A 22,085-nucleotide genomic window follows, 5' to 3' on the forward strand; every position below is an offset into this window, starting at 1 on the left:
AAACCTAGTGACATGTTAATTACTATCTTCTTCCCCACCACGCCTTTCCCACCATCCTGACATTCTCTAGGACGGGGAGAATATGGTGCTCAAGATGGATATTTTTCTCTGCCTGATGGAATAGCTTCGCTCTTTTTTGATTCTTAACATCCAAGACAATTCAGACTCCAGTGTTCCTATTGGGGTTGGGAGTAACATCCCATTCGTTCATGGAGACATCCAAAGTCTGATTTTCCCCACTGGACTCAAAAGAGCCCCACCACAGCGCTCACCCTGGGTCGAAGACTGCCTACCGGTCGGGTGGGGTTTTCCAGCGGCTGGGGCCGCGCGAGCAGGGGAGGCGCTGGGGGCGTCGCCCACGGCCGCCGGGCTCGGCACGCAGGGTCGGGCTGCGGTTGGCCACAAGAGGCATCCATCTTCCTGGAGAAGCGCCGCGCTTGCTTACCGCACGGGTGGGGAGGAGCGGGGCGAGGGTGGAGAAGGGAACAAGCGGTCCGTCGGGCCCCTCCCGCGAGCCCTGCCCCGCCTCGCCGAGCCCGGCGCGGCCGCCCGGGCCGCTGCCGCCCGCAGCTCGCTCCCCAGGCGCCGGGGAGCCGCGGGCCGTGAGCGCGCCTGCAACTTTGCGGCCGCCAGGGGCGCGGCTCCTCCCGGGGCGCGTGCGGGTGTGCGGGTAGCCGGCGGCCTCCTGGGGGCAGCAGCGGCAAGGGGGACGGCGAGAAAGAGGCCGTCTCGGCGCCCGGTGGCCCAGGAGGCGGAGGCCCCGCGAGGCGCCGGCTGTGGAAACCTAAACTCCGCCGGGGCTGCGCCCAGGACGCGTTCTTACGGCGCATAAGCCACCCTCGCGGCGGCCGCCCGGGACTCGCTTTGGGATCGTGATTCCTCTTCCCTGCCCCGGGCAGTAGCAGCCGTGTGTGCCGACGGAGGAGCGGCAGCAGCATCCCCAGCCGGGGCGGGACCCCTGAGCGCCGGAGCGGGCGGCCGAGCAGGAAGGGAGGGTCGCGGCGCCCGCCCTCGCCGGCTGGCCCTGCCCCACGCGCCCGGTGCGGGTGGCTAACAATGGTGCGGAGCGCCGGCGCGATCCCCGCGTCCGCCCAGCGGCTGTAGAGGAAGAGGCCGGGCCCCGGGTGGGGTGGGCAGGGAGACGCCCCCCGCCACTCGCCCGCTGGAGTTCGCCGGCGCGCCGGGCCTCGCCGGCCGCGAGCCCTGGGCTCCCCGCCGCATCGCCGACGGCAGCTGGATCCCGAGAGTATGGTGCCAGCGCCCGGGTTAATCTAGTCCTCGGCTCGCTCCTTCTTCCCCTCCTCCTCCTCTCCCTCCCGTCGGTGCTGCTTCTGGGGTCCCGGCATTTGGGAGTACAACTCTCCGCTGCTCCGAGGAGACTGCCTGGTCGGTGACCCCTCACAGAACTTGCCCATTGAGAGCCAACCCCGAACAGCTGGATAATGTCCACTCCGAGCAGATTCAAAAAGGACAAAGAGATCATCGCCGAGTATGAAAGTCAAGTCAAAGGTACGGATGGGAGCGGCTGCCTCGCTCCTTTTGTGTGCTTCCTTGGCATTGTGCTCCGGGAGTTGCGTTTCTAACTTGGGGGTCTGCGCTGGAGGAAGGTCGCGAGGGACCACCGGAGCGCCTGGGTGAGCCACCCAGGGGCTTCGTGAAAGCCAGGCTCAGCTCCAGTCCCGTCGGGTCCACGGGGAGCTGGAGACCGGGTGGCCCTCCCCCGCTGCCAGCTCGCCACCTCCAACCGGGGAGAACTGGCTTTAAATTAACCACCTTTTGCCGGCAACTTACACAGGAGGTGGGCAGCAGCGGAGGTTCCCCCCAGTTATCTTCACCAGCATCTTTTTTTTTTTTTTTTAAATAATACCATTGTCACAGCCACTGATACATTGTCATGTAAATTTTTTTTTTTTTCCTTTTTAAGGAGTCATTTTCTGAAGTCTTGACCCGAAGTGGTCTAGAGCTTCCTTGAGTGCAGGAAATTGGCGATATTTGCACTAATCACTAATTTATCAGGGCGAGTCGCCCTTCTATAAAACAGCTCCCTAAAAGCCTGGCAGTTAAACCAAGAAAGGACTAGTGGAATCTGACTCTTCCTCTATAATGTGCCGGAATTCAGTGCCATCTTTCACACTCACACGGGGATATTGCTTTATCATTTGCTGGAGGCCACTTGCATGTAAAATGAAGGTTTGAATGTTTGAGTAGTAGTTTGAATCCATTTACATGGTCACCTAATGAAGGAATCTAGTTAAGGTTAATTATGGCATTTTTACTCAATGTGTCTTGCGGTTTAAAATATATATTTTCTCTCTGGTACAAGTATTTTGTGTTGCTGTTGAAGTGTTTAATAAGCATATATTTGTTGTTTATTTTTTCCTCTTCCTCTATGGCCTCTCACTGGTAGCTGTTTCCATCCATTGAGACAATGGATGGAGTGTTGAGGTTACTGCTGTTCTTTGGAATATTCAATGCAAAGTTGATAAAAATTGCTTTGTAGACACCTGTGTTTGTACAGACACAATCTTATGAAAGGGCTGCAGAGAAAGGCATTCCTGAACTTGTCTTGGGAAAGGCAGGAGCAGCCTGGGAGTTCTTTTGTGTGGTCAAGTTGTGAAAATGCCTGGAGTCCGGTGAAAGGACCTGGTAGGGAAACCCTCTGTGAATGAGTGAGAATCTGGACCGACTTACGACCAGAGGCAAACACTATCTGCAAGCCCAGGGACTTATATTTCCTTTAGGTTGACTCCAGTAATGGAGTGAAGATGAACACTCTTCAGGAAACAGATTTTTATCTGCTTGCAGTTATAAGATAATGTATGCTTGTAGGAACTGGTTACATTGACATGGAAGTTATTTAGCAGAGAAATAATTATTTGCTTAGAGACAGGTAGACTTTCTAATGAGCATAACCTTTCTTTTCTTCTTCTTTTTTTTTTTTTCCTTTCTTTTCTTAACAAGTCAACAGCCCTTCTCAGCTAGAACTCCTGTTCACAATCATCATTTCTCTGTGCAGTTTTTCCGCATGGCTCTTTGTGGCAGGTCTTCAAGGGGTGGCAGTCTGGATTTCGTACTGTCTGCAGCGCTGACTGGCAGCTTGTACTTCCAAGAATTGGTTTCTTTATTTCTGCTCTAAGGTTGTTTGTTCATGATGAAGTCCTTATCTGAAAAATATTCTCATGATTAATGAATTCTGTAGTTACCTGGTTACTTACATACTTTGAGAGTTTAGGCCCTCAACATTGGTTTAAAAATCAATAAAATGGGATGCGTTGCCATGTTTAAAATGTGTCCATCAAATCCAATCCAAGGAAAAATTATGAACATGGTGAAAATTATTTTTGGAACCAATTCCGACCCATAAAAAGTAATGTATTCCCTTCAACCCTCCTCACTCACCTGTGAGTCCTCAGGCAGCTTTATGACTCTCTACTACGCCTGAACTGCCTTTCCCATCAGGGTCTGTGTCCAGAGTTCATCTGCTTCCTCTGCAATACTTACACATCCTGTGTCTAACCCAGATCCTTACTGTTGTTGACGTTCAGTAGCTAAGTCATATCCAGCTTTTTATGACCCCATGGGCTGAACTGTTATCTTCCCCTCTTCACACACACCATTCTCAGGACAGCTGCACTTCCGATGATAACTGGGTCTGAGATACCGAGGGGGACGCCGCAAAGCTTCTCACCACCCAGCCCCAGAAGTTCCAGAATCACTTTTGCCATAGTCTATTGATTGTTGTTCTTCAGGTGCTGAGTTGTTTCCCACCCGTGGACTGCAGCACAGCCGGCTCCTCTGTCCTTGACTATCTCCAGAGTTTGCTCAAATTCCTATCCGTTGAGTTGGGGACGTTATCTAACCATCTCATCCTCTGCCACCCCCTTCTCCTTTTGCAGTCACCCTTTCCCAACATCAGAGTCTTTTCCAGTTAGTCAACTCTTTGCATCACGTGGCCAAAGTGTTGACGCTTCAGCTACAGTCTGTCCAGTGAATAGTCAGGGTTGATTTCCTTTAGGATTGACTGGTTTGATCTCATTTCCCCTAATGCCAGATCCTTATATCCATATGTCAACATGGGAGTAGGGAAATACAATGGAATTGGACCACACACACTTTGAATGGCACAAATTCACCTGAATTTACTAGGCAACATCAAGAAGACAATGAGAGAGAAATGAGAGTTAAATAGTGCCTGAGGCCTGCTGTCTGTGAAGTGAGAATAGGTCCCTCATTAAGAATACTTTCAGAGGTAGGATCCTGGTTTTCTGTTTCTTTTCCTGAGCCCCTCTTTAAGGTTGAGTGTCTCACCCAGGCAGAATGCTAGTCCACTAGTTAAAGATAGGTGGTTTTGGAACAACCAACACTTTCAGTTCTAGCAGTTAATTTCATCTGATGGTAAACAAAAGGAAGATGGCTCATTCTGTCACTGGAGGAAAACCTAGCTGTATTGGGCTCATTAAGAGACGACTCTTAACAGGTCTCTTCTGAATTAATAAAGCCACATATATTGAACTCTCTGGATGACTTACATATATGGGAGAGTCACCTTTGCTTTAACTTTTTTCGTAATGAATTCATATCTGAGTTCTCAGGGTTTAATTAAAGTGTAATACCCAGGTAGAGCAGTAGTAAAGAATCCACCTGCCAGTGCTGAAAACAGAAGAGGTGGGTTCGATCCCTGGGTCAGGAAGATCCCCTGGAGTAGGAAGTGGCAACCCACTCCAGTATTCTTGCCTGGAAAATTCTATGGCAGAGGAATCTGGCTGGCTGTCAGACATGACTGAGCACTCATGTACTCATTCACATAGAGAATACAGAAAAAATAATAAAATCACGTTCAGAAAAGTAGAGCACGGGATTGTAAGAGGGGGAAGAATTGGAGGTTATGACTAGTTAAAGGAACAGATAGGTTTAAATCAAGGAGAAAAACACCCCAAGCAATAATTTAAAAGGCATGTGTTAGGAGGAGAAGGATTATTTCATGCATGTTGGTCAATTTCCCGAAGATTTAGAATCCAGAGAAATTAATCTCTTGTTTCTGTGGGGCCTTAAAAAGCAAGCTTGTCTGGAAAAGTATATGAAACTCAGACCACTCGACTACACTACTTTTAGCATCTCTGGCAAAAAACTTAGCAGTGGAAAAGATCATAGCAAGTGGCTAGCAGAAGGTTTGAGGATTATCTGTGGATTTCAGAGATCCAGTAATTTTTGAATTCTGCAGCAGAAATATTATAGAGTCCATATAAAAACTATGGGCTCACATATGGGAGTCAGAAGAATCAAAAGACACGTTTTATGAGGTGAAACTCATGGATGGGAAGTTGTGTTTGTTTTTAATAATGCGTGTTGTTAGTTGCTAAGAATTGACAGCTATTATTTGCAGTATTTTCCAAGGGATAATCTCGTACTCTCATCTACATGCCATATGTGCAGGAAGTGCCAAGAAAATCTGTTGTTCTTCAACCACCCTGCTGCCTGAACTACAAATAGTGCATTTTGGTAGCAGATGGAGCATAAGAAATTGCCAGCTCAATTTGATAGGACCTCACATCATGTGATAGGTTTCAGTGGGGAAATTAAAAGTGGTTCTGTCACTCATACGGAACCTGTGTCTACGTCTAATGTTCTTTCATTTAGCTTGTAATAGAAAATAACAGTTTAAATTGTGAATTAAAATTTTATACTTGGGAAGGACTTTAAACATTCCCTGTCCAGCCCACTTATACAGTATAAGGAGGCATAATGTCAGTTGTACAATTAACTGTAATATATGTGCAACTGGAACCCAGGTCCTCTGCTTTTCAGTAGCAAATCAGATTGGTTTGGTTTTTAGATTCCTCACAAAGTAGAGTAGGAGATAGAACACTTACCTATTTAGACTTTACGTCCCTTGAAGAAATCATAGCTAGATGAAAGACAGAACAGCTCTTATCTATTAACAGGAGGAGTTAATTAAAGTGATTAACAGCAGCTAAATTTCAAGCAAGATCATTTCAAGAAACCACAGTGCCCAGGCAGTGGCTTCACATCATGCCTTTGAGATCAAGGGGAAAAAAATAGGTGAATATGTATAAATGTAACGCATTTAAAATTTTGGTCATGCTAATTGTAGCCATTGCAATAAGACCTCTTAGATTGTCCAGAAAACCTGATTAGTTTCATGAATTTAAAAATATCTTAAGGAATAGTTCTGGAGAAATTTTTAAGCAAAGCATGTTCTTCTGAAATACAGTGAGGGTTGGCGTATACTATGGGATGAAAAATCTGAGCTGTAACCATTTATATTGGTTTCTTACTCTGAGCTGAGATAAATAGGTCAGGAACCCCTACATCCTCAGCTCTGGTCCAACTGAGAGTCTACTTTGTGGATTGACCAGACCCTTTTTTATGCTACTTGTTTTTATTTCAAATTATACCACTGAGAATTAAGATTAAAAAAACAAAAGCCAAGTAAACTGTATGTCTAATCACTCAGTCTCTTTTTGTTTTAGTGGTTTGAAGTCAGAAACTGATATTCGAGACAGTTCCTTGAATACTTTTTTGGTAATTGAAGGTGTTTTTATTTGTTGGCCCCAAGTTACCTTCTAGTTTACTAACAGCGTATTTGTGCTCACCTGTTGATATCTCAGGATGGGAAGAAATAGAACATACTGTTTAAGAGCAGAAACTTTGGTATTAGCCACTCAGCCCTGCCACTAATGATATATTTGACCACTATTAGTCAATTTCTTCATCTGTAAAATGGGAATAATATTGATAGTAGTACTTACTTCCTTACCTTTGTGAGGCTTCTGTGAGGTGATTTGTGGAAAGCCTTTATTACAGACTTGGCACTAATGAGTAGTCTTTAAAAATTAGGCTTTGTTATCTGTTTAATTTTTATTTTCTTTAGTTTCAACTGCTCCTTTTTACATTCTGAGTTGGACAAGCTTTTTGAAATTCAAATACATAATCACCAATCTGCTACCTAAATAGATCCCAAAGTGGGCGATTATAAGCCATTCTAATAAAGTGCTCTGTACTCTTAGAATAGAGTGAGTTTCATGGTGGAATTAAAAAGGGATGTGTAATAGGCAAACCAGAGGGATGCCCAGCTCCTTCTACGGTGGATTTTTTTTTTTATTGTGTCATTGCTTTTTATTCAAGTACATATAACAGAGCCGAGAAGCACATTTCCTAGGCTGCCATGTGTTTGCTTACAACTTGTTTTTAAAATGTTCTCTTCCTTTAATGATACCAAATGAGCTTCCCTGATTACTCAAGCAGTAAAGAATCCTCCTAGAATGCAGGAGACACAGGAGAGGTGGGTTCGATCCCCAGGTCAGGAAGATCCCCTGGAGGAGGAAATGGCAACCCACTCCAGTATTCTTGCCTGGGAAATCCCATGGACAGAGGAGCCTGGTGGGCTACAGTCCATGGGGTCACAAAGAGTCCCACATGTCTGAGCTTGCACGCAGCTTAATAATGCCAAATGGAAAATGAAAACTGTAGTCCTGTGACAAAAAGGATTCTTATAGTATCCAATAAAGTCTCTGACTTAATTTCATAGCAAAATATTTTGTTTTAAAATCATTATAGAGGGTCTTCCCTGGTTGTCCAGTGGTTAAGACTCCATGTTCCCCATGCAGGAGTCTAGGTTCCATCTTTGGTCAGGGAACTAGATCCCACATGCTGCCACTGAGTTTGCATGCCCCAACAATCCTGCAAAGCTACAACAAGACCCAGCTCAGCCAAATAAATAAATTAAAATAAATAAATTTTGAAAAAAATCAATGTAGAAATGAGCTTTTTTTGCGTGTAACTGTTCATTTACTTTTGCTTATGAGAGCACTCCTCTTTTTTCCAGCTTTATTGCGATAGAACCGACATAACAGAGAGCAATTTAATATTAAAAATTATTGTCTATTATCTCCCACATCTCCAATAGAGCTTTGTTAAATATTAATTGAATGAATAAAGTAATCATTTTGAATTATTATTCCTTTATAGTATAACCAACATGTTCATCATAGAATTATCTAGGGTGTCCGACAATCAAGTATTACCACAAAATTAAATTGAACTCAAATGTAACATCTTTAGAAAGTTGCAAAGCTGGAAACAATCTAAATGTCCAACAGTGGAGAATAGTTAACTAAATTCCACTTGGGAATAATTAGCTAACTTATGCACGTGAAGTCATTAACACTGGTTTTTGAAGAACATTTTATGGTATGGAGAAATATTTTTGAATAATTATTTACAATTTAGTGAATAATTTACATTATGTCTGGTAGGCCAAATTCTCCTTCCTTATATCCTTTCAAAAGCATTTTGGTGATCTTGATCCTTTCTCTTTTATGTGCGTTTTAGAATCACTTTTCCTTCCATGGGAAGTCCATTGGCAGTTTGATTAAAGCTGTGAAATTATAGAGCAATTAGCAGAGAACTGGCATCTTTATATTAGATTATAAATTCTAATTACACATGAATATGAGTATTTCTGCATTTATTTAGTTATTTTTAAATATCTTACTGTAAAGTTTTATATTTTCTATGTCTTTTGTTAGATTTATTTCACTTTTCTTACTGTATATGATATCTCTTTTAAAATTGTTTTTTAATTGTTTCTGGTGTGCAGAAATGCCATTTACTTCTGTATAAAAGTCTTATATCCAGCTGTCTTGCTAGTTTATTATTATTACAAATAATTTGTTCATTTTTTGGTTATAAAATCTTATTATTTGTGAATAAAGACAATTACATTTCCTCCTTCCCAATCCTTTTGGCTTTAATTTATTCTTCTGTTTTTGCCCTCGGCAGAATTTTGAGTATGAAGTTGATAAATGTAGTGAATTGGCATTCTTTTCTTGTTCTGGATTTAAAGGGAGTGTTTTCAAGCCTTTTTTCCCCCATAAAGGATAATGATTGTTTTCATTTTGTTATAGATATTCTCATCAGGTTAGGTAAGATCTCACATATTCTCTGTTTACTTGAAGTTTTAATCATTAATAGTTGGTTGAAAGTGATCTTTTTTTCTTTTTGCATTTATTGATATTATTTTTTCTTCTTTAATCAGTTAATGTAATGAGAAATATTTATAGAGTTTCTAATATTAAACCATATCTGTGTTCCAGAATTAAACCTGTCTTCATCATTGTATTATATTTGTAAATAGTTGCATTCAGCTTGCCAGTATTTAGTTTAGGTTTTTTGGGGGGAAGTGTTTTTTTTTTATTGTTTTTTGCTTGGTTGGTTGGTTGTTGTCTCTAAATTCTGAAACAAAATAGACGCATGGCTTTTCTTTCGGACACTGTCCTTGTCGGTTCTTATTTCAGTCATACTAGCCTCACAGAATGCACTGGAGAGTGTTGCTTCTCTTTCCATTTTGTGGAAGACTTTGAAATTGTGGAATATTCCTTCTCTTGAAAGGTCCGTTAAACTGCTTACTTGAGTCTAGTTATTTTCTTTGTGTGAAGAACTTTTAACTGCTTATCAGCAGTTAAGCTTTGGTTTTATTAGTGATAGGATTATTTATTCTTTTTTATATTCCTTCTGAAGTCAGTTTTGATAAGTTATGTTTTTCTAAAGATGTCTCCATTTTCTGTATGTTTTCAGATACATTGACATAATGTTGATGACAGGATGTTTTTGCAATAAGGGCCGATTTGTATTTAATTTAAAATACCATTTTAGGGAATTCCCTGGCAGTCCAGTGGTTAGGACTTGAAGCTTTCACTGTGAGGGCCCAAGTTCAATCTCTGTTCGGGGAACTAAGATCCCACAAGCCATGTGGTGTGGCTAACAAATAAAAATTTAGAAATAAATAAAAAATAAAATATTATTTTAAAATATTTATTTTTGCCCCATCTCTTTGCTGAATTTTAAAAGGGGGTTGTCTATTTTGGTTTTTTCTTTTCTCTTTTATTGATTTCTACTCTTATCTTTATTATCATCCTTTAAATTTTTTTCAGATTTATTCTGTTCTTTATCTGTTTTTTTTACGTTGGACATACAGCTCATTTGTTTTTAAGTTTTTTTAAATTTACTTTTAATTAGAGGATAATTGCTTTACAATACTGTGTTGGTTTCTGCCATACATCAGTGTGAATCAGCCATAGGTATACATGTGTCCCCTCCCTCTTAAACCTGCCTCCCGCCTCCACCCCATCCCACCTGGCTAGGTAGTCACGGAGGACCAGGTCTGAGGTGTCTGTGTCATACAACAGATTCATTCAGTGCTACTCTCTACTTGTTCTACCCTCTCCTTCCCCCACTGAATCTGCAAATCTGTTCTCTAAATAGGTTCATCATTGCCATCTTTCTAGATTCCATATATATGCATTAATATACAATATTTTTTTCTTTTCTCTTCTCTTCTCTTTTCTCTTTCTGACTTAGTTCACTCTATAATAGGCTCTAGTTTCATCCACCTCTTTAGAACTGACTCAGATGTGTTCCTTTTTATGGCTTAGTAATATTCCATTGCATGTATGTACCACAACTTCTTTACCCATTCATCTGTCGATGGACATCTAGGTTGCTTCCATGTCCTAGCTATGGTAAATAGTGCTACAGTGAACACTGGGATACATGTGTCTTTTTCAACTGTGATCCTCAGGGTATATGCCCAGTAGTGGGATTGTTGAGTCATTTGGTAGTTTTATTCCTAGTAGCTTTCAAGCTCATTGTTTCTATCCTCCTTTGCTATTATAAGCATTTAAGGCAATGCATTTTTTTTTCTAATGTAAACGTTATTTCTAACAAAAGCATGATTCTTAAGAAAGGCATCTGTTCTTCTCCCCTAATAAATATTTATGATAGTTTCACTTAAAGTACTGTTTTTGCTTCATCTAGCAAATTTTGATCTTGTGAAGTTTATTAAAATTGTGTTCTGAGTATTCTGAATTTCTTCCAATGGTTTCTTCTTACCTATGAGGTATAAAGAAGTATGACTACATTGAAAAGTGAGACTATTTATATATTTTTTAAAAATATAATTACTGCATTGCAATATGAGTACTTTCTGAGAGTAATTTATTTTTTTGAAGTGTTTGAAATTAGTTGCAGATGATCTCCTTTTACTGTTCTCTGGAGGAATTCATGTAAGACTGGAACTGTGTGACTCTTAAATGTTTACTGAAGTCATCTAGGTCTAGTATTGTCATCAAGAAAAAAAAACTGCCATTGCTTTTGAATTTACAGATTTCCTAATTTATTGACATAAAATTGTTTACTGTATTCTCATACCTTTTTAATCTCTGCAGCATCTGCAGTCATACTTCTTTTCTGTTAATAACACTTGTTTGTATGTGTGTCTTCTCCCTTTTTTCCATGATTGACCTTGCCAGAGGTATGTTTATTTTATTAGTCTTTTCAAAGAACTAGTTTTATACTTCTTTGATTTACTATATTGTATATTTGTTTTCTGTTTTGTTAGTATGTTTCCTCCCTATGATTCCCTTCCTTTTACTTTTTTTGTGAGCATTATTTGCTGATCCTTTTTAAAATTCTTATTTATCTTCCAAGTTCTTACTTTTTATAATGTAAACAAGTAAGGTAATAAAATTTCCTCTAAGTATTGCTTTATATGCATTCTGCAAGATTATTTTTCCATGTTAGTGTTTACTTTAACAGGATAGCATATGTAGCTTTTCTTTTTCTTTTTTGAAGTATAGTTGATATACAGTGTTGTGGTAGTTTCAGATGTATAGCAAAGTGATTCAGTTATATAAAAACTGAATATATGTTATATATGTAAAATATATATATTTTCTTTTTTTAGATTCTTTTCCATTTTAGATTATAAAATACTGTATATAGTTCCCTGTGCTATACAGTAGGTCCTTGGTTACCTATTTGTATTTTATATATAGTAATGTGAGTGTTGAACTATAAAGAAAACTGAACGCTAAAGAATTGATGCTTTTGAACTGTGGTGTTGGACTCTTGAGAGTCCCTTGGACTGCAAGGATATCCAACCAGTCCATCCTAAAGGAAATCAGTCCTGAATACTCATTGGAAGGACTAATGTTGAAGCTGAAATTCCAATACTTTGGCCACTTGATGCAAGACTCATTTGAAAAGATCCTGATGCTGGGAAAGATTGAAGGCGGGAGGAAAAGGGGGTGACAGAGGATGAGATGGTTGGATGGTATCACCAACTCGATGGACATGAGTTTGAGTAAACTCCGGGAGTTAGTGATGGACAGGGAGGCCTGGCATGCTGCGGTCCATGGGGTCACAAAGAGTTGGACGCAACTGAGTGACTGAACTGAACTGAACTGAACTGAATGTATATCTCTAAAAATTTTTACGTGTAGTGTTTTTCTTATCTTTCGGTTTTGTGTACTTTCTAATTTCCATTGTGATTTTTTTCTGTGACTCATACTCTGTTTAAAAGTGTTTTAAATTTTTCAGATACAAAGTTATTTCATTTATCATTTTGTTACTAATTTCTAACTTAATTGCATTGTCATTATAGAACATGGTCTGATTGTACTGATCTTTTGAAATATTTTTCTTGACCATGTTTTCTTTGACCATGCTATTTAAGATCATAAGCCTCAACCTCCTGTGGCTCTTCCCATCTTCCTTCTCTTGCGTTCTCTCTCTCCATAGCACTTGTTATCATTTGACCTGTTTTATACTGACTTCATCTTGTTTTGGGGCTTTTAAATTTCCTTACTTATATGAAAACTGGTGATGTGGTTAAAATCATATTTAAAAAATATTTTATCCAGCGTTTTAGTTTCAATGAGAAGAGTCAGGGCTGTCTATCTAAATTTACAGTATACTGTAGGAAGTCTATTATTCAGTAGGTTGTTTTTGTTTTGAGCCCATCAGTTTTTAAAAATTAATTAATTTGTTCTTGCTGCTCTGGGTCTCTGTTGTTGCACATGGCATATTCTCTAGTTGCGGTGCTCAGGCTTCTCACTGTGATGGCTTTTCTTGTTACTGAACACAGACTCCAGCAGTGGGAGCGCATAAGCTTAGTTGCCCCGTGACATGTGGAATCTTCCTGCACCAGATCCCCTGCATTGTCAGGTGGATTCTTAACCACTGGACCACCAGGAAATTCCAAGCCCATCAATTTATTACATTTTTTATTGAGATATATTTGACATTATATTAATAATGACATTATAATATTATATCATTATGTAACAGTATGTTAGTTTCGGGTGTGGAGGAGGGCATGACAACCCACTCCAGTGTTCTTGCCTGGAGAATCCCATGGACAGAGGAGCCTGGAGGGCTACAGTCCACGGGGTCTCAAAGAGTCAGACACAGCTGAGCGACTAAGCATACATAACACAGTTTCAGGTGTACAACATAATGATTCTATAGTTGTGAATATTGCCAAATGAGCACTACAGTAAGTACATCACCACACATAGAATATTTTTTCTTGTGATGAAAACTTTTAAATCTACTCTCAGTAACTTTCATACAATTATTTTTAATTCATTCAATATCAAGTTGTGTTTTAGCAAGAGAACCCAAAAATATATGTAGGTCAGGTTTACTGGGAAGAATCAGTCTATGTTTTTTCCTAAAGAGAATTATAGGGGTATTGTCCCTGCCCTCTAGAATGATGCTTATAACCCAAGATCCATACACTGGAGAAGAGAGCAAATGTTACCCTAACACTTTCAAGTTCTTCATGTGTAGGTTTATGTCAGCACACAGAAAAATCCAGGATATGTGGATTTTAGGGATGAAAATGTGTAGTGAGGATCAATGAAAGGCTTTGATGTGGGCAGCGCATGAAAACATCCACACTTTTCTGAATAGTCTGAGATGCTGCTGGAAAACTGGGGTTTTGCTTCTGTTGTTAATCATGCAGAGTCTGGTCTTTCATTCCTGGAGTTTGCAGGTAACAGCTTTCCTTTTCTTTCGGAGCTGTTTCTACCATTTTAGCCCTTGGAGTTCTAGTCTAGAGCTGGCTGCAGTGACCTGTAATAATTCAGGGCCTCCTAGAAAAGGTAGCACCCTCTAGCCTTCTTGGCATCACAGCAGAATAGCCAATGGGGCGTAAGGAGCGTTTACAAAGTCCCAGCAGTTCTTAAAGTGCTTGATGTCCCAGTTTCTGGGCTGTCATTTCTAACTCCTCAGTTGATCTGTGGAAGACCTTTCTTTGGACTTTGGCCCTTTTATTATTTGCTTTTATTATTCTGAAGGTGCGGCTTACAAAAACAGTTCTCTCCCTCAGACCTCCAGCAGTTGAGATAGAACAATAGGTGTCTGCTTATCTTATGTAAGTCAGGAACTTTTGACATCTGGGGAGGTCCAGGTTTTAGCCTGGCTGTGAACGTAGCACGTTTGAAAGTGGAAGTAAGCCGCCAACGACTGCCAACATTATTTACCAAAGAAGAGAGAGTAGAAGGAAGTCACTCTGCTCATCTCTTTCCCACACGTCATGGCTGTGTGGTATATTTTGATGTCCTGTCAGTGTCCAGTGAGTAGTTCTCTTTGAGGATCAGTAATGGCTTTTCCTTGTTCACATATTGATGATGGACAACAGTTCAGTCAAATTATAACCCAGAAACACCAGCAGTAATTCTGCAACTCAGAGCCAAAGGTGTGGCCGTTGCTGCAGGGAGCTGCCTACTGCCTGTCTTCAGGGGACAGAGAGATAAGGACAGGTGGGTAAAAAGAGCAGCTCTTTGGAAGGCTCCTTAAGCAGCCCTTAGAAAAGTGGAATGTTTTCTGGGCTGACTCCTGACTTGAATAATTTGCTCTCATTTCTTTGCTGTGCTCAGTTTTCCTCATTACAGACAGTAGATGCATTCCCCAGTAAAAATAAGGCACAGAAAGCTGCTAAATTGTGAGACTTTAGAAAGGAGAATTTGTTAGATTTCATGTCCCTTAGAAAAGTTTGTTGAGTATACTACAAAGAGAGAGTGTGTGTTAGTGAATGCTTTTTCAAATGGCCACTCCATTTCTAACTGACCTTCAGTTACAATTGTTTTAAAAATGTTAATGGGAACTCTCAAATGTGTCACCAGAAGTGCATGTTTGAGAAATTTCCAGACTGTATTTTTATAGAATTCAGAGTTTTAGTGATACGCATTTTTTTCTACATTCTCCAAATACCTAATCGACAAATAAATATATCTTTTCTGGGGCTGGCAACTCTACTTCCTAGTCAGGTTAACATTTTTAGTCTCTTTTCTGTTAGGTATCTCATTTCCTCCATTGGTCTTGGTATTAAATTGTGAAATAATGTACAGAAAGCCCTGTGCACTGTGAAACGCAATAAAAATGACTATTATTGTCTTTGTGGTCAGTCATCTTCTGGGAGTTTCTGACATTCTCCTAATGTCCCGTTTTCAAATACCAGGTAACACTCTGAAATAAACATACCTGCATAAATTGATAAGTACTCTGTATAGCATACTACTTTGTAGCCTCAGAAATCAGACTGCTGACCTGGGGTCCAAATCCTGCCTCAGCTACTCTCCGGCTATTGGATTGTAAGCAGATAACTTCCTCTCATCCTGCCTCACTTTCCTTGCCTATAAAATAGAAATAATAGCACTTCACTCAGAGCATTGGTAAAACAAGTAGAGTATTGAACAAACAAACTGACTGGCACATAGTAAGTGCTTAAGAAGTGTTGGTGTATTGCCACTTTTATGTACTCGGCTCTGGAAGCAATAATAATCAACTTTAGATTGTAAGAGATTTAGTAGCCAAGAAGAGCCTAAGGAGACCTGGGGCCCAAATCCTAGATGGGATTCTGCAGCAGGAAAAGGCCATTAGTTAAAAACTAAGGGAATCCCAAATAAAGTATGGACTTCAGTTAATTTTTAAAAATACTTAGTAAGAATAGACAAAGAAAACACTCTTTTTAAAAAAATTCCATTCATGTAACTTTCATGGCTATAAAAATTTGTTTCTGGCTAAACTACAGAACTGATAAGGCAAAAAATGGCAATTCTCAAATCATTTGCAGTTTACCCTTCCATTGGCATCACTGGCATTTGTGTTCATAGTGTTTCCCTACCTACCTATTTAGTGAGCAAATGTGGTCATTCACAGGATAGTTACTGTAGACTTGCTTTTTATTCAACAATAGATTGGTGCTGCTCAGAGTCGGTCCGTAGACCAGGGCTGGTCAGAACCATTTATTAACAGTCCTTGAGGAGATATGGTAAATCATGGCCCTGCTTCCTTTATCCAGAAAGTCTTGCTCCACACAAATGTCAGCTAAACTAAACAGTGCTTAGTGATGTGTTGATTTAGGTTTTGGCACAAGCTCTTTATCTCATTGTGGATCTGCAGCCGACAGTTCTCTGGCCTGTGTGTGAGTAATGTTGGTCGGCACCGTTCCATAGACGTGTATAGAGAGCTGTCTTTTCCCTTTAATGGCTTTTACTGTTACGTGTTGTTCTTTGTTGATTCAGAGACAAGATTGCCCTTCGAATGGGACAGTGGTGACATTTACCAGTGGCCACCTCTGTCCTTTTAATCTTCATCAGTTTCAGTGATTGGGCTTCCTTTAAAAAGGCAGCACAGTGGACAGGTTAATACCTTGGATAAGTCCGGTTCAAATTACGGTTCTTCTGGAACCTCAGTTTTCTAACTTGGAAATGAGAATAATGATTACGTTTATTTTATAAGAATTGTTTTGAGGATTAAATGAAATTGTACCTGAAAAGAAGTTAGCCCTGCTCTTTTTTTTGTTTGTTTGTTTTTAAATTTTTTACTTTGTATTGCAGTATAGCCAATTGACATTGTTGTGATAGTTTCAAGTGGACAGCAGAGGGACATGGTATACATGTATCCATTCTCACCCAAACACCCCTCCCATTCAGGCTGCCGCAAAACATTGAATAGAGTTCCCTGTGCTATACCGCAGGTCCTTGTCAGCTATCCATTTTAAATATAGCAGTGCATGCATGTTGAGTTTAGCACTGCTCTTGGCAGTTAGTAAGGGCTCAGTAAAAATAAGCTACTATAATAATGACTATTATTTACTACTGCTATACCTGAAGCTGTTGTCTTTATCAGTGACAGATTTTTTTCTTAAATAATTTAAAAAACTTATTCATCTCCAGAGAGATTAAAATTACTAACAGACCTCAGTTTTACAAAGCAAACACTAAAAACTGGGAATGTTAATGGTTCTTTAGAAAAGCAATGAGAGATAGTTAGCCAATCACCAGACCCAGTCTTAAATACTGGACCCAGTATTTAAGTATACTGGACCCAGTCTTAAAAGAATTGTTCTGATAGGCTTTCTCTAGGACCTTTATCTACAAAGAGGCACTTTGTTACAATTCCTTGTATCATCACTGTTTGAGAACCTTGAGAGAGAATGAATTCTGTTTTCTTCATGAGTATGATTGCAACTAGAGATGTAGGTTGCTGTGCCTTTAACCTGTTCTCCTTGTTCATTGTGAAGTTGCTCAGCGGTGTCTGACTCTTTGCTACCCCGTGGAGTGTAACCCACCACGCTCCTCTGTCCATGGGATTTTCTAGGCAAGAATACTAGAGTGGACTGCCTTCTCCAGGGGATCTTCCCAACCCAGGTCTCCTGCATTGCAGGCAGATGCTTTAACCTCTGAGCCACCAGGGAAGCCCTTGTTCATTAAGGGTTGCCAAAAATAAATCTGCCAAACAAATGGAGAGAACCATAGTTTTCCTAGCTGCTGTCAAAGGCATATTCCTCTCATTTTCTTCCAGATGGGATATGTGGATAGAGTGTGTATATATGTGTCTGTTTCTCTACTCTCTTTAAGCAGAGCAGCACCCTTGCTCAAGACAGCTAAGATAGAGACTCATCTAATGTCACTCATCAGCGGTTTATATCTTTCACAACTTCAGTCTGATTTCTTCTCTGTATTCACCTACATGTGTTCACTGTGCCTTTCAAGTCTTTTATCATTTGATTGCTTTGAGCTAAGATCTAGACTCCTTTCATAATGAATCAGAAAAGGGCGTGGGTCCAGAGTTTTGCTTGTTTCCTGATGCAAAGTGCCTGGTTACAATACAGTGAGTCCCCTACACACGAACTTTCAAGTCGTGAACTTTCAAAGGTGCAAATGGGTATCTGGTTCCAGCAAGGAACCGGAACCTGTGCCTTCAGCGTCAGGCATGAGTGAGATTTCTGCTTGCCTTCGGTCTCCCATTGTTGATGATCCTTCAGCTCTGCCACCTCCCGCTTCTTCTCCCTCTTCCCGTCAATAACTCTTCTTGCCTGTTCACTTGAGGCCAGCCTCTGTATCCCAGCTGTTATACTCTACTGTTCTACATTTCAAGCTGCTGTACTGTAAGATCAAAAGTATTTATTTTTTGTGGGTTTTTAAAAAATGTATTATTTGTGTGAAAAGGATTATAAACCTATTACAGGACAGTACTATATCGTCTGCTGTGTCAGTTGGGTACATAGGCTAACTTTGTTGGACCTGACAATAAATTGGACTTACAAATATGCTTTCCCAACAGACCTCGTTTGTATGTTGGGGACTTACTGTATAAACGTTGCCTGTAGTTATTATTGTTAGTGTCTACGAGTGCCGGCAGCTAACATCTACAGTGTGTTCCTTTTGAGGGAGGTTGTATCAGTGTCGCCTTACAGGTGGGGAAAACGAAACTCAATACTTAGAAACTTGAAATAGTTCCCCTAAGATCCCACAGCTACTAAATGATAGAGCCAGCAGGGTTCAAACCTCTGTTCTAATTCTGTAGAGAGCTGCCTAAGGACAAAAAAATAAGATGAGATGCTTAGATTTCATGCCATTCACACTGTTGAAATTTCCAGAGAGCCAGGAAGAATGATTACCATCTTTGTCTCGATAAATAGTTTGTATTAATTAAAATAAAAGGCTGTATTTGTTGTTCAGCAATTATGTACTAGGGGCTTCCCAGGTGGCTCAGTGGTATAGAACCCGCCTGCCAGAGCAGGAGCCACAGGAGACGTGAGTTCAATCCCTGGGTGGAGAAGATCCCCTGGAGGAGGAAATGGCAACCCACTGCAGTATTCTTGCCTGGAAAATCCCGTGGATGGAGGAGCTTGGCGGGCTACAGTCCGTGGTGTCGCAGAGAATCAGACATGACTGAGCAGGCAGGATTATGTACTAACGTTAAACTGTTACAGTGTTATTATCTCAGTGGATAACTTGATAAGAAAAGTCATGGTGGAACTGCCTCTTTGAATGCAGTAGAAAAGGCATTTGTGGGGAGAAGAATTTTAAATGTCCTAATTTGGAATACTCTTGCTATATTTAGTGCTCTGTTCTTGGGAATAAGAAACTGCTGCTTCAACTCCTGTTACTCCCACCCTGATCCTTCCCCAACAAAGACGCCCTGCTAGTTTCTGCTGGGAAAGAAATTGTATCTCTTTAAGCTGGTTCTCTAAATTTACTTAAGATTTGTTGCTGTTGCTCCTTTTTGGGCAGTGTTAGGACTTTTGGTAGAACCACTGAGCCTGTATCAGAATCACCTGGAGGGCTTGTTGCAACAGTTTGCTGGGCCCCACCCCAAGCCCTAGTATTTGCCTTTCCAACAAGTTCCCAGGGGGTGTTGAGGCTTTGGAATGGAGACCACACTTTGGGAACCATCTCTGGAAAAGTCAAAGCAATTTTGTAACTTCTTTAGATTAGCCTATTTAGATGCTAATTTTCCTCCCAATTTCCCTAAAATCTTTACCTTTCTTATAACTGCTCTCAGTTCCTGTAAATGGACATCAAATCATGGCAATTTAGGCTAAGAGTATAGAAAATGCTTGCAGCCCTCAGCTTCCTCCTTTGGTTCTACCCCCAACCCCCATCTTTGTAATTGTTAGTTTCTCAGATTTGAAAGAGTCTTTTCAGATCACACCTGGGTAAATTGAGAACTAAAGTGGGAACATGATGAACCCCTGAGGAATAAAGCTTCAATTTCCCCTGCACATCTGCATGTGCTTTTGAATTAAGGAAAAAGAGCAGGAGGCAAGGTGGCCTTTTAAAGACCTCCTATAGCACCTTTCCATTTTCCACAATCACTGCTGACTCAGGGCAGTCAGGAGACTTAACATCTAACCCTGGAGCAAGTGAAGTGCTTATTGTTTTTCTGGCTATGGTTAATTCAAGTTACTATGAGGATGGGATTTTTTTCTATAAATAGGAAATTTCATTATGTTTCTTGAGAGTTTTTGGTTGATTTTTTTAAAATCCTAGGGTCACTGACAATTCATGACGTTGCTATAACTAGTTACAGGACAATTACAATTTTTGCTGTAAGTTAGGATCTCAACTCAAACCATAAGGAGAAAAATTAAACAGAATTACTCTTGAAAATCCTTGAGTCACTACGTTACCAACAACTGCATCCGTGAAAGCTCAGAAGGCAGAAATTAACGTTTGTGTCTCGTTGCTCATAGACTGTGGCCTCACACTTACATGTAGCCAAAGTCTAGTAGAAAGACTGAAAGGATGGTGAGGAAAGATAAGATTTTCCTTCCCTTTCTTGGACTTGTCCTAGAAAAGATGGACATGGAGTTAAATAGTAATAAATATAATGTGACTGCATTATATGTTAAGATAATTGAAACTTTTGATTCTGGGTCTCTGATTTAAATTCTTTTACAGTCATACTGGAATTAAATATCTTTCATTCATTCAACAAACAGCTATTGAGTATCTCCTTAGTCAAACTGTAGACTCTCCCAGGGCAGGTTTTTTTTTCCTAATCAAGACATCTGCCTTGCATTATAGTAGTTGCTCAGTGGTGTTCGTTGCATTGATAACTAATAAAAGACATCCCATGTGTTTTTATGGATTGTGTCCTAGACTTAGAGATGGAGAAGTAAACAGAGATTTTCTACATAGTGTGTTAGAGGTGTTTTAAATTTATGGGAACTTTATACAGGAAGAAATTAGTCCTGCCTGGGAGAGTTTTAATATAGGCTCATGGGAGAGACGTTTGAGCTAGGTTTGATGGATGGGTGGGAGTTCTCCAGGAATGGAAGGGCATTCCAGGTAAAGGAAAGCCTCCTGCAAAGATTCTGTATTTTTTCTTTTGAGGAATCATTAGCTTAATGTTTTAAATAGTTAGAGCAGAGTAACAAGGTGAGAATAGGAAGGTAATGCTGTTAATAGCTTACAGCTATTGAGTGTATATTATGTGCCTGGCAGTGTAAGTGTACTTTGCACACATTATTTTGTTTTAGTCTCATAAGAAACCCATGAAGTACATTCTACTAATATCATTTTCCAGATTAGAAATCGAGGAAAGTTTGTTTTGTGAGAAATGACATAGTGAGATGACGATCATTACGTTATATGTTCTTAGGTTATTCAAGCAGCTTAGACTGTGTGGACAGTGGGGAGCCATTTAGAATGATGTGATCAGATGTGAGGATGAAAAACCCTGAGTCGAAGGAGGCCAATTTAAAAGTTTTCTTGTTCTCTACTGTGGCATATTGAAGGCTTCAGTTCTGACCTTGACTTTGGGGGTAGAAACGATAAAAGATGAAGGAGACAAGAGAGGTGGAATCAAAAAGACTTGATGACCCTTGGGAGAAAGACATGAGTGATCAGGCTTACAAAGAGGAGAACAAGGTATACGGTGATGTCCTAGGAGAAAATGCTGTATGTTTTTTGTCTTCTTTTAGACCTTGTATTTCTTTGGTTTTGTGTTTTTGTATTATCTGATATATATTAACTGTATATGCACATAACGTGGAAATGTAGAAATGGAAGCACGTTGAGAGTATGCGCATTTATTTCCTCTATGGGATGCACCATCAAAAAAGTGTGGAGGCTACTAATCCAAATGCATCCAAAAGAGCACCATCCAGAGGTAAGCCAGCTACTGGAGCAAGAAGGAATGAACAGGTGAGGCGGAGAGATGGCTACCTGTACTTTTACTTCTCCTTTATTTATTTGGCCGCATTGAGTCTAAGTTGTGTCATGCAGGATCTTTGGTTGTGGCCCATGGGCTCTCTAATTGTGGCCCATGGGCTCTCTAGTTGTGGCCCATGGGCTCCAGACTGTGGGGGCTCAGTCGTTGCAGTGTGCTGGCTTCGTTGCTCCACAGCACGTGGGATCTTCATTTCCCAACCAGGGATCGAACCCACATCCCCTGCATTGCAAGGTGGATCCTTAACCACTGGA

At 40.5% G+C, this 22,085-nt stretch overlaps 1 protein-coding gene across 2 annotated transcripts in view; it reads left to right on the forward strand.

The window, feature by feature from the left end:
* The first annotated feature begins 755 nt into the window (after positions 1–755).
* The window catches only part of SRGAP1 (SLIT-ROBO Rho GTPase activating protein 1), a 316,119-nt gene continuing 294,789 nt past the window's right edge, over positions 756–22,085 (forward strand). The window contains exon 1 of one of the 2 annotated variants that reach the window (XM_043447019.1): positions 756–1,509. In XM_043447019.1, the coding sequence (XP_043302954.1) occupies positions 1,443–1,509 (67 nt within the window). In that variant the 5' untranslated portion in view covers positions 756–1,442. The remainder of the gene's footprint in view (positions 1,510–22,085) is intronic. The other variant, XM_043447018.1, reaches the window with a different exon arrangement.

Source organism: Cervus canadensis, chromosome 25 (genome assembly GCF_019320065.1).
Source record: "Cervus canadensis isolate Bull #8, Minnesota chromosome 25, ASM1932006v1, whole genome shotgun sequence".
In the NCBI taxonomy this organism is placed as follows: Eukaryota; Metazoa; Chordata; class Mammalia; order Artiodactyla; family Cervidae; genus Cervus; species Cervus canadensis.